General features: G+C 36.9%; 1 protein-coding gene across 1 annotated transcript in view; it reads right to left on the bottom strand.

Annotated features, from left to right (window-relative positions):
• Positions 1-3,454: 3,454 nt before the first annotated feature.
• NUDCD1 (NudC domain containing 1) overlaps positions 3,455-12,892 on the bottom strand; it is a 54,124-nt gene continuing 44,686 nt past the window's right edge. Inside the window, exons 9-10 of the mRNA XM_075495153.1 lie at positions 10,391-10,550; positions 3,455-6,539 (exon numbers count right to left, since the gene is read on the bottom strand). Coding sequence (XP_075351268.1) covers positions 6,247-6,539; positions 10,391-10,550 — 453 coding nt within the window. The 3' untranslated portion in view covers positions 3,455-6,246. The remainder of the gene's footprint in view (positions 6,540-10,390; positions 10,551-12,892) is intronic.

The following is a 12,892-nucleotide window of genomic DNA, read 5'->3' on the forward strand; positions in this document are numbered from 1 at the left end:
TTCTCTGAAACACAGAGTCAGTGACAGACACACTGATGTCCCCATGGCATTAAGACACACCAGGTTCAAACTTTCAGGATATTGCATTTGTTTTTTAAAGCACAAGACAAAGGTTTCTAAGAACAGAGGGGAAAAGGTTATTGATGTAATTCCCAGGAAAAACAGTGAAACTACAACAAAGCAGTCTGAGTTTTAGTGTTTTTTTGGTTTCACGTGAAAAGCCAGATTTTATCACAGATGTCACGTTGGATCCAAAGAGGTTCAGAACTGCACTGCTAACAGCAGCCAATACTTTTTAATTTAAATATCTTGTTAGCTGTTATACTTGTGAATTTTTCAGAGAGCAGCGAGCACCTGGAGATGGATCAGGCAAGAAATGGCACACAAGGAGTAACGCCGATCACACCGGCATCCAGGCAGTTTTGCTGATGACTTACTCTTGCCAAATGCCTACAAAATGGGAACAGAGGAAGTCTTGATCACACACAGGTTCTCTTTCTGATCGATCTAACTGCTTTGACTGGAGTATTGCATATATTTCTAGGGGATTTTAAAAGGTAACCTGTGTATATTTTATCTTGCCTAAGCAAGCTTACTCTGCACAGGTTCCCATGTTCTTACTCTTTTTAGAATCTGACATTGCAACTCAAGAGAATGTCTTTACAGCATCAGTTTTTATTTCTGTTTAGATGGTCATCAGCTCTTGATCAAATCAAGAGCCAGTGTTCCTGGTCTCTTTACAACTAGGCGTATCCATCTTGTACCTCATGCCCATATTTTAGATACCCCAGTGCAAGTCTAATTCAGTTATTCAGAAAATTCCAATAAATTGTTCAACCTTACATTACCATAAGGTACTCTATATTTATTAGAGAGGACATGCGGAACAGGGAGAATGAAGAGCTTCAAAGAGAAACATCATTAAAGGCCAATCAGCAGCAATTTCAGTGATAAAGTGACTGAATTAGTATTCAGTGGATCTTATTCTAAACCCTACTTGTTTTGATAAAAATAAATGCTTATTACTCCTGCATCATTTCTTCCAACTTGAGGCATCTGCTCAATACTTTGTCTGAGCTGTTTGAGTTTGAGTATAATGCAATACCGAGATATCATATACTTAATCCTCAGCAGAGGAAAAACTCCAGAGGATTCATAACTGATGTTTTCACATAAAGCAGTTATCATGACATTACAACACATTTATGCCAGACTTACAGGTGTTTTGTAAGTCTGTCCCACACATTTTGATGTGGGACAACATGTGCAGGAAAACTTGTCACTAAACCGGTAGAAAAGGAAAACCAAAAATACAAGACACATTCCAAGGGGCCTTTGAATTAATAATCAAGATTTCTTCACATTCAGGAACTTATTCCCAAGTGTAAATCCATGGTTTAGCATACAGCAAAGTATTTCTACTTAAGGTCAGACTGCTGGCTTCACAACAGACAGACTCATGAACAGCCAATGCATTTTTGGAAAAGCTTCAGGCCAATGAAGAATCCATGCTTTGTTGTCAGTAATGTTAAAAGATTCTCCTCTCTGGAATCCACTGCATCTTCCCCAATACTTTAAAGCAGTATGAATACATACATGTGTGTGTATATGTAGGTGTAGCTGAAAATACTAACATATATACACACACAACCCTTGCACATTCAGAACGCAAGTAAGGCATTAACAAAAGCTAGTGCATACTGTATATTCATCATACCATAATAAAAGTGACACTCTAAAATGATTCATTTTTTACATTTGAGTTTCTTGCATCGTCCTTGACAATTCCTTGCAAGTGCCAATTTAATTCGATTGCAAAACCAGACTGGAATGGTTTATAAAGGATTATTTTGCCTAGAGCATTAGATCAGTAAAGATTATGATAAATATTTTCCAGGTCTACATCCAAACTTGCCAATTATATCTATCATCAGATTTTAATCGCTACCCAGCTACCACATCACAGTAAACATCTTTGTTAAAAGGAAGCAATTTTTCAGAAGTAGCTTAAACTGTTTTTAAAGGAAAAAAATTACACCAGCAGATACTTCTCCAAGCAAAATAGTACTAAACCTTGATTTTGAAATTATTGCAATAGTCTTGATCAAAAGACTTGGCTGATATTTGGGGTTTCTACCTCAAAGACTGCAGCTAAGTTATCTTTTGACCTTGCTGATCTTTATCCATAGCACAAATGCAGATGACTTGCATGGGGAGGGAGGGGAAACAAATCTCACCAGATTTCCAGAAAGCTGTTACGAATGGCACATAGGACTGGCTGCACAAAATTCTAAACCAAACTGCAGAAGCAGTGTGCAAAAGCAATCCTACTAGTCTAAGTGCAATTGTTAGTATCTGAAGCAGTGCGCATTTGGGTATACAAGACCACATTCCTTTTGGGACAAGAGGAGTTAAGTTCTTACTTCAAATCAGTTATGTATATCTGCCCTACCCAGCAAGAAGATGGAATAACACATGAAAAATCTAGGACCACTGATGCCATTATCAGAGAGGTGACCACGCACATTTTATTTCCCCACAGAATAAGGAAAATATTGAAATGAGAATCAGAAGTTGATGATTGCCACTGTGATTATAGCAATTTAATTCATAAGCAAGTGGTGATATGTAAGTTTGGGATATTAGCAGTTTAACTCAAAAACCTCAAACCTATCTAAAGTATTTTATGTAGCAGAATCAGACAGCAATAATTCAAGTAAAAATTGTTATTACATGCTAACATGTGATTGACTGCAGGCTTCAAGTTCATCTAATCTGCATAATGAGAACAGAAAATATAAATTGACAGAAGGCAAGGAAATTCAAAAGTTATAGTGGTAATAATGTCCATTATTGAAAAAAAAAGCACAGCAAACTGAAATAAAATATAAGCTTCAACCTTATCTGTTACTCTCACAGGGTCTGCTGTTTCACCAATGAAGAACCACTTTTTGACACAGGACGTATGTACGGACAAAATCCTTCCTCTTCTCCTTCACCCTCCTGCAAAAAAGCACCCCTGGGTTGAGGTAGGGGGAGAGGAAAGATGTGCAGATCTCTCTCCTTCTTCCATCTAGAAGGGTTTGTCCAGATCATCTGGGTCTTGTACACAACAAAGCCACAGGATTAGGGGGTGCAATGTGCACTTTAACACAAGAACACACCTGAATACATATCAACCCCCTCCAGTAACTACCTCCATAAATTTGTATGTTGGGCAGATATGAGATACGAAAGAAACTGTACAGGGATTTTCACAGAAATGAACAAGGAGTGCAACAGTGCATGTCTTGGCTACAGACGTGACCCTGCAGTGCAGACACCCATCAGAACTTCACCTTTACAGAAAACTCCTTAACATAACAAGTGTTATTTTAAGGAATTTCTTGTTTCTATTTTTCTATTTTGTTTCAGTAGCATAGGAACGATGCACATCTGAAATGAACAGAAATCCTTTAAAATAATTTAAAAACCCTTTATTAATAAATTTAACATTTTTTCCATTTATTTAAACTTGTAGAAGAATACATGATACATTCCAAATACGCAGCCAAGGAAAACACTGAAAAAATATTAGAAATAAATAATGCAAGTCTGTAATAGCCAAATATTTTCTCAGAAATTCTGTAAACAGATTGTGATTGGGACCTTGCAGGAAGTACTGTGTCTTAAAATGTAAGATTTCAAGAAATAAAATCCTAGAAAAATTTGGTTCCTAGAAAAGTATGGTTCCCAGAAAACCACCTCTTCTAAATATCCACATTCTATACTTTGTATAAGCCTACATTAATACACTAAACAAATAAGTCTTAAAATTAAGTGAACACAGAAATGGAAATGCTGATAGTAAGTGACTCTCTGTGGCTTGCAGCCATTTAATTATAGTAACTTGCTGTGCAACAGCATGCAAGGTTCCTCAAGGCAACAAATCTCTTAAATAATACAATGTCCTTAACTCTCATAGAAAGTAAAATAAAAGAGAGACTATCTGACATATCCTTTCTGAGAACACCATGATTGCAAATAGATGAGTAACATGGAAAAAGGGATGAACCTCTTCCCCATGTTCAATTGTTCCCAGGAGCAAACAAGAACTCCCTTGAAACAGACACACATTTGGGCAGAATGTGAGTTTTAGTTATTACACATTTTAATACAGCCTCTTTTTTAACTTGACTTTGTTTCCTCTGTTGCAGGAGACAGCAGAAGTATGTTTCCAGATATCTAACTCACAGCAAGGAGAATTTGACAAAGAACAGCTGAAATTCTCATCTATACTGAAGCCTCCTGCAATAGACCTGAGGTGATAAAAGCATGTTGCCCATGAATCCTTCACTCTCTCTTCATTCCTCCATTCCCCAAACATCACAACGTGTTCTCAACTCTGTGTTCCCAGTGATTAAATCTCAGGTTGCTAAGTAATATTCATATAAATCTCAAAGCACTTTATGCTGCAAAGTAATCAACTACATAAAATCTTTTCTAAAGGACCTCTGCATGAATTCTACCACCTTGTTTGACATTATTGCCCAACAATGAAAATTTAGATGCAAAACAGTCCTGAAACAGTAATACATTCACTGAGCCTTTTTAAAAAGCATTTTCAAGACAGTTTTTAAAAAATAGAATGAGGGGAAGGTTTGCATGCAGATCAAGTCTGTTTTAACTTACCCAGGTGAGAGTACGGAAAAAAATTTTCAATATTGGATATACAATGTAATATTGCTGTAAGGAGGAGGAAAATCAGGTTCCTTGAAAAGCTACTGAATTTGGAGGGTTTTTTTGCAAGCCACAACTGTTTGTCTCTCTCTTAAATTCTCAGTATATTATTTAATCATTTCACCGATACAAGTCTGGAGAATTTACAGGAGAGTCAAAACAATCACAACTAAGAAATTGTTAGTCCATAAAAAAGGAACACTTATTTTCCTCTCAATAGATTCTTACACAGGTCTGAAATAATACTGGAAGAGATGCAAACTATTAGGCCACTTGTATTTGTGTCTGTCTCAGTACTTTGGTACCACAGACCACAGCAGCTTTCCTGCCAGTACACAATATATTGATTAGGCATTCTTTCCTATGGAGTTGTAAGCAAACTATGAAAAAAACCAACCCAAGGTGGAACTGTCACGACCGATCCTTTTTTGGTTTAACTGTATTGACGATGTCAATTAAAAATAAGAAACAAAAATCTTTGGATACAACTTTTCAACAAAATTAACCATGCCAGTTTTTTAAACAGAAGCATCCTTATGCCCTGTGTACTCTTACACTGCATATACCACGTTTGGACTTATGCATCATGGACAGAATAGTTAATTAATAACACAGTATTTATAGTGATATCTGAGGCAGAAGGAGCACTTCCAAGTTTCTCATCTCAGGTTACAACACAGGTGCTTTTTCTGTCAGCCACTTCCTAATCATAAATTAGTCACTTGAGATGAAGTACAATATCAAGTGAAAATAACACAACTGAGAGTATAACTAGATCTTGACTAATACCATTCAATATGTAATCACCAGCTATACATTCACCCTTATTTGCTTCAAGGAAAAGCTACTAAAAGCTATTCTCGTGTCTTTTTTAATGTGAATAGATTTCACTGCAAGCATGACTAAGTCCCAAATCAATGATCTAAAGTCTGCATATACAATGAAATTATTCCACTTGAATTAAATACCTGTATAAGAGACATAATACTCCATTCATTGCATTCACATTTCACTCAATACTACTGAATACTGAAATATTAAATCATTTTTTTGGCCAACAGCATTTGAATTTGGGATTTTTTTTCTTTATCATACACACTTCTTTATTTTGCACATCACATGCTTGTAATTCAAGGCTTTATTTTCTTTATCTGACTACTTCTTTCATAGGTAAACAGTGGCATTTAAAAACAGAAGTGGATTCTCAAAACTCAGAAGTATGACAAACACAGTCATTTGGAAAAAACAATGGATAAATCCGTTCACCTATGCAATAGCAGCCTCTGACAATTGCTTTGAGAAAGCTGTTAGCGCAGAAGACATCTTCCCATAGCTCTGAAAAAGCTCACTTCAGCAAAGTTGAAAAACTGTCTATCTTACAGATAAATTCTAATGAAAAATTTTGATTCCCCTGTAAAATATCTCCTTTTTAAACTGCAGCAAATTGTACTGAACTTCTCAGATCATTTATCTATCCAGTTCTTTAACAAACTGTTAACACAAACTACAGCAGAATATACTGAATAATTAATTTCCAGAGTTCACCTTTATTAAAAACAAGGTTTTTGTTGTGAGAACAAATAATCTCTCACTTGTAGCTTGAAAGCCTAAGATAGGATCATTGGCTTCCAGGGTTGCTACTAGCTGCTTAGCAACCTGTCCTACTTGTCTTCCTTCCTTCCTGTTGTAGAGAACTGTGGACAGAGGAGTCGGCTGACGATAGATGAAAACTCGTCGCAAGCACTCACAAAGAGCAGCGTAGGAGTAATCTGGAGCACAAGCCATGAACTTCTTGTCTTGCTTTGATGCTTGGACATAACCTGCATAGCCCAAAAAGAAGTAGAAGGGAGAAGTAATATATTGGTTTCAACAGCACTCTAACTGGCTAAGACAAAAATCAACCTTACCTTAAAAAATAATATGCAATTAGTAACAAAAAAGAAAGAAAGAGATATATGTTGTTATTAAATAAGCCAATAGTTTCTGGAGGTGTGCATTAACCAGTTTAATACCAATATACAATTCTTCTGTACATCTTCCTAACTGGCATTTTTGATGCGCACGTATGTATAGCTACTTACTGTTCCCACATTTAGCCTCTCTCTGCCTCATGAGGTCTTCCATTTTCTCAGCAGGATCATAAGGCATGGATACACATCTTGGCCCAATATTAGTAGTCTAAGCAGAATAACCCTCTTCTCTCCTCTCATTGCCCAGTTTGTAGTTACATTTACGATTTAAGATTCCTGAGTCTACCTAATCTTGAACAGACATTTAAAACTAATATTCTATTTAGAACTGACTGAAAAAAACCACAAGTTACTTTTCAACACACTGTAATCTTTGTTAATATTCACTGAGAAGGAAAAGATCTTCCTTTTCCTCTTCCATTACAGAACCCAATTAGTAAACGGACTTATTTCAGACTGATTTCCTTTCATACTTTTGTAGAGAGAATTGAGACACAATCTTTGCAAAGTGATCTACCATCCTTCTGAAAGGTTATTTGCTTCACTTCCATTGAACAATGCACGGCAATGGTTATCACTAAAAGACTGCACCTCTGAGAACAGCAAGCATGCTAGAGTTTACTTTTTTCGGCTCTCCCTCTTTGCTTATTATCATAGGGTAGAGGTCAAAGTACTTGCACTGGGGCTGGCTGGGATGGGGTTAATTTTCCTCACAGCAGACCGTAAGATGCTGTGTTTTGAATTTGTGACTAAAACAGCATTGATACCACATGATTTTTTTGTTTATTGCTGAGCAGTACTTGCACATTGTCATGGCTTTCTGTTTTTCCAACTCTGCCCGCCCCCCAGTAGGCTGGGGACGCACAAGAAGTTAGGAGGGGACACAACCAGGACAGCTGACCTCAAGTGACCAAAGAGCTCAACCCATGAGCTTTCTTGCTTTTGCTCCTCCTTTTCTCTCCCGTGTCCCACGGGGAGCAGGGAGGGGGAATGGAATGAGAGCAAGCAGCTGTGCAGTGCTAGGTGTTCACCAGGGCTAACCCAGGACAGTGCCATCACACTTTAACACTGCATTTTCATGCCTTGAGGGTGTTTTGGGTTTGTTTTGTCTGGTTTTTGGGGGTTTTTTTTGTTGGTTTTTTTTTTTTTTAATGTTAACCCTAAGCCTTCTAAATTTACAAATGCTTGCTACTGTCCTCAAAACATCATCTCTGTTCAAATCCAGCTTGAAAGTTTTCACCACAGAACAATCAGTAAATATATAGCTAGGCTATCAATTGACATGATCGCTCTACTGGGAAATACTAGGACAGCCAGAAAGACTTTCCAAGTGTAAGTTCATTAATTTAATTCATATATTTAAACACTGGCACTAACAATAAAAGCAGGATTTAAGTATAGGCTTGCAGGTGAAAGAAGCTTTTGAGCCAGGGGACTTGTATTTAACTGGGATTTCCCAGAAAGAAAATCGTAGGCTCTTTATTTAAAAAAAAAAAAACAAATCTAAAAAATGTCACTGTCCTCTATTTTTCTGGTTTATAGATACAACCCTTTTAGGAGCAGGGGATTTATATAGCAAGACTAATGAGTAGTCAGTGAAAGATACAGGCTTCTTCAGTAAACTGTGGTAAGAATGAGCAAGATCACACAACTGCTCCTTCAACCAGCAGCAAATCATTAGAAGTTAGCAGCCAAAGGTCTATTCAAGACCCAGTGCTTTTTTTCCAACAGAAAGTTCTTAGGACAGATATACAGAACAAAAAACTTGGTCCCTTCAGTGTCCCTTTGGTTCCTTCCTTAGGTTTCAGTCCAAGACTTGAACTGAAAAATATTAATTTTTCAACCATCATCTTTGTATAGCTTGTTAAAAACTAATTCCAAAATTTCAAGCAGAGGAAGAAGGAAATAGGGCTACTACCATTGCTTTGGTCAATATAATGAATACTGTATGTTTTGGAAAACTAGCCTTTTAATCTAGAAAATACTAATTTTTTTCTAGTAGCTCTTGCAAAGTACTTCTAAATTTGGTTGTAGATAAACAAGCTGTTGACTTACATCACCTCTGGCACATAAAAGGTGAACTAGATTAGTACAGAAGTGTAAACTTCAATATAATACTCTAAAATGATAGTGCAATAAGGAGAAAGAAGTAGAGGAACAATGTTGGTTTTTATCACCTTAGGTACAAAAAGCTCAAAGATATCATAATTTCCTTCCTGTTCTTTTCAAAACAATAGAAACACATTCTTAAAACAGTACTACAAAGTTAGCATAGAAACTTGAAACTAATAGTAATTTGAAAAAACATCTTAATCCTTATCATCCGCCTTTTTCCCAGCATAATGGAATTTGAAATGAGTAAACAAAGAACAAACTGAAATTAATTGCTTTTGTTAGAGGATTTGTTAAGATGCTTACAGCTTAATTTGTTCTTAAGTTAAAATAACAGGCTATTTAAAAAATCATTCATATTACAAAACTAAATAAATTGCAAAAACTCAGAACAAAACCAATTATGTGTTATGGTAACCTATGTGATCTCTTGTAAAACAGCTAATATCTTCCCTTCCATTTTGGACCCAGACTGAGAGTGATGTAGTCAAACAAATGTATTTGGGGGAGGGAGTGAATAAATTGTCACAGTCATGGCATTATTGAAGGAATGGGTCTAGAAAACACTTAGAGAACATGAAGACTATAGTTGTCACAGCAGAAGTAAATCCTGGACCAGATTAATTTTCATTAAAACTGATTTATCTGTTTCTTACTTGATAGGTACAATACTGGGCTATGTGGACCATCCTATTTGATCTGATATGTCAATTCTTACTCTTGCATCCATATTTTTCAAAGTACTTTCTGCTTCTGAGCTTTAGGATTCTGCTTCCAACAGTGGATAAAAACAAATTCTTAGTCCTGATTGCAAGAATACAGCAATAACTAACAATTTTTCACTATCACATTTTCTACTTTTCTGGCAGTCTGTAATTTCAGAACAGTCAGGGGCTTCTTGAGCCAGAGCTGGCAGTTACACTCTTGATTGTTTTTTCCTGTCACAATGATTTTTTTTTTCCCCAAATTCATGAAAACTTTCCATGTCCATGAAGTTTTGCGGCAGAGGGTTCCTTAGCTTAAATGCACATATGTGAAGTATTTCTTTTAGCTTTTTTTGAACCTACTATGTACCAGCATCATTTGATGCTCCTAGCTCTTACAACAGAAGAAACAGTGAACAATCATGTCCAATTCTTCAGACTTGTCACCTGGGACAAAGAGATAGGAAAAAATCTAAAGGTCACTTATTAAAACATCTTACCATAAGCATATATACACCTAGACATGTCATCAATGAACTGCAGCTGTTCCCCTGATGATTTCTGTGTGAGTGTTAAGGTGCTGATTGTGCTTTTAAGTCTTTAACTTGAGTTCACTTATCCAAGAAACTCTCCTTTTTACTGTACAGTACTGTGTTTCCATCCTGTATATTGTCTGAAAAGGCTTATTTTCCTCTCAAGGCATAAATATTTTATTTCTTATGCTCTAATATGTCTAAAATTAAGCTAGCATGCTGCTATCAACAGAATTAAATTTTAATTGAAAGGTACTATAATTAAGCGAAATATCAACAGAAGCCATACTAAGAGTATGCAGGCAGAAAAAGTCTAAGATAGAGGAGTCTGACACATAAGTTAATTTCCTACCTAAAGCATTAAAAGTTGCAATGTGTTCCCACATGTTCTCTGGTTGGTCAGAGTGGGGCTGCCAGAGAAGAGCATCAACATCATGCCTCAGGCAGAAGCATGGCATTTCTCTGGGATCCACAACAACTGAGAAAAGATACTGGTTGCTTCCAAGATTAATCTGAAAACAAAACAAAGAAATACAAAACATTCATTCAAAGCATAAATAGCAGATTCTGTCACACATACTGCCAAAGCTGGATGATAAACAGCTTCATATTTGTTAGTTGACAAAGTCTTTGAATACATTATGCTGCATCCCACTGATCAACAGCTCAATACACTACAGGTAGCTAATATATTTCAAGCAGATGCAATTAAGTTTCTTGGGATAGTGTTTAGGGAAACATTACGTCCACTACACAAGCAAATGGAAATGTGTTTTGTGTAGAAATGGTTTTCTAGGATAGAGGATCCTAACCTACAACTTCTGATGTTAGGAAAAGATTCTCTCTAATCACATCTGGTTTTCTGCAGCGCCAACGGGGAAGGAAATACTGTCCCTCCACAGTAAAAGTTGGTAAGCACTGGAACAAGGATTAGTTAGAATACTAAAGTTATGAAATGTCAACAATTTTTTATTTACTCACAATTAAATAATTACTAAATTTCAGATTAGCACACTCTTCATCAAATATGTCTAGATCACCAAAAACATTCAATAACCACTTCTATTCACCAGGAATAACCAATTACATAAGAAAGACAAGACAGGCATATCCTGCTACCTGAACAAACAATAGTAAGAATAAACAATAAAACAACACATATTTTGAGTTTTCTATGTAAAGCCTTCTAAAGGAAGTTAATAGCAATACTTTTAATGTAGCACTATGACTAGCAAATGCTCAAAGAGGAAAGAACAATCTGTTCCTTTAAGGTCTCTCAAGAAAGAACGCCCAGGAATTCCTGTTTGTACTCAGAGCTGACCTACATTGTTCATGTTACCAGATGAACAAATACATTTGAACCATTTTTTATATCCAGAAGCTATGTCTGCAACGGTAACATGCAAGATTACACCCTAATACATGGTAAGATATATTACTGCTCAATGAGCATTTCAGATGCTGACATTTGTTGACTAATTGTTCTCAGTTGTCACAGCACTCTTTTTATTACATGCATTGTGGCAATAACTATGACCTGCAACCCTTTTATGCTATCATTGTATAAATGTCACAGGATGGGGTCTCTGTCTTGAAAACCTTAATTTAATCTTAACATAAGATCCAATGGACAAACAACAGCTATTGAGACCTGGAAGTTTGTTTACTCGAGGTTATACAGTCTATGGCAGAACTAATATAATTATTTCAGCTGATTAAGTTCAAGTCTAATGGCTCAATTTCAAAACAGCCTTCTATTATTACACCATTCCACAGGCATACAAATTCTTCAGTTGTATTAAAACTACAAAAAGAGGTGAAATAATCCTCAGTCTCCATTAAGGCCAGATGCAATAATGAAATGATGGTTACTAATTTTCTAAGCAACTAAGAGGCAAAGAAATGCTAATAAAGATAACATCAAGAGCGCTACTAATAAGGTGCCTTAAGGAGAACAAAGCAGAAAACAGGAGGCAGGTGTTGTATTGCTGCAATGTGCTGAGCAAAACAGAAAGTGCAAAGTCCTAGTCCCTCAAACTTCTTAGCATCTGAGAAAGGTAAGAAATCAGCAGAGGTCAGGCAGATGACACCGACAGAAGTAAGTGGAGCAGACCTCCAAGGAGCACAGGAAAACCAGGCAGAATGAATAAGAAACAACTTGAGAAAGGGAACAAGTTGAGACTTCTCATACATTCAACTCAAGACTCACTCCATGGGCCCCTATTGCATGCTCACAGTGGCATCTGCTTCTCACTCCTGGGAAAAAGTGAAGCATGGGGATTGTGCATCAGACACACTGGTGTGATGACACTCCACAGGGTCATAGTCAGTTACAGTAGGATTTGACCAGAAGAACCTGCTAGAAGGCCCAGCCTCCTCAGCTGTTTTTCATCAATGTGGCCTCTGTTTTGCTGCTGGACAGCTAATGTCCCCAAAAGTCATCATTATTGCTTTTACCTGGGAGATGGGGCAATGAAGTAAGGAAAGCAAGTTGTTTCCAGAGCACCAGAAAGAAATGAAGCTTGGCTTCCTACAGACTGGAATTACATTTCCCTAAGCTTCTCTTCCCCAGAACTCCTTGTAGATTTCATCTCTTCTTATTTTTGAGCTCTTTTCTCCCATGAGCCCTACCTGCTTTGTTGAATATGAGGTAGCATAGTCTATAACTAGTCCTGAGCTTTGGCTGTGCTTGCAGGCCAAACAGCTGCTGCCTTTTAAACTGGATATGGACTGAGCCACTGTGGTGGGTTTGACCTTGGCTGGCTGCCAGACACCCACCCAGCTGCTCTCTCACTCCCCCTCCTCAACAGGACAAGGGGAGAGAATAAGATGAAGAAGCTCGTGGGTTGAGACA

This window comes from Mycteria americana, chromosome 2 (genome assembly GCF_035582795.1).
Source record: "Mycteria americana isolate JAX WOST 10 ecotype Jacksonville Zoo and Gardens chromosome 2, USCA_MyAme_1.0, whole genome shotgun sequence".
Lineage (NCBI taxonomy): Eukaryota > Metazoa > Chordata > Aves > Ciconiiformes > Ciconiidae > Mycteria > Mycteria americana.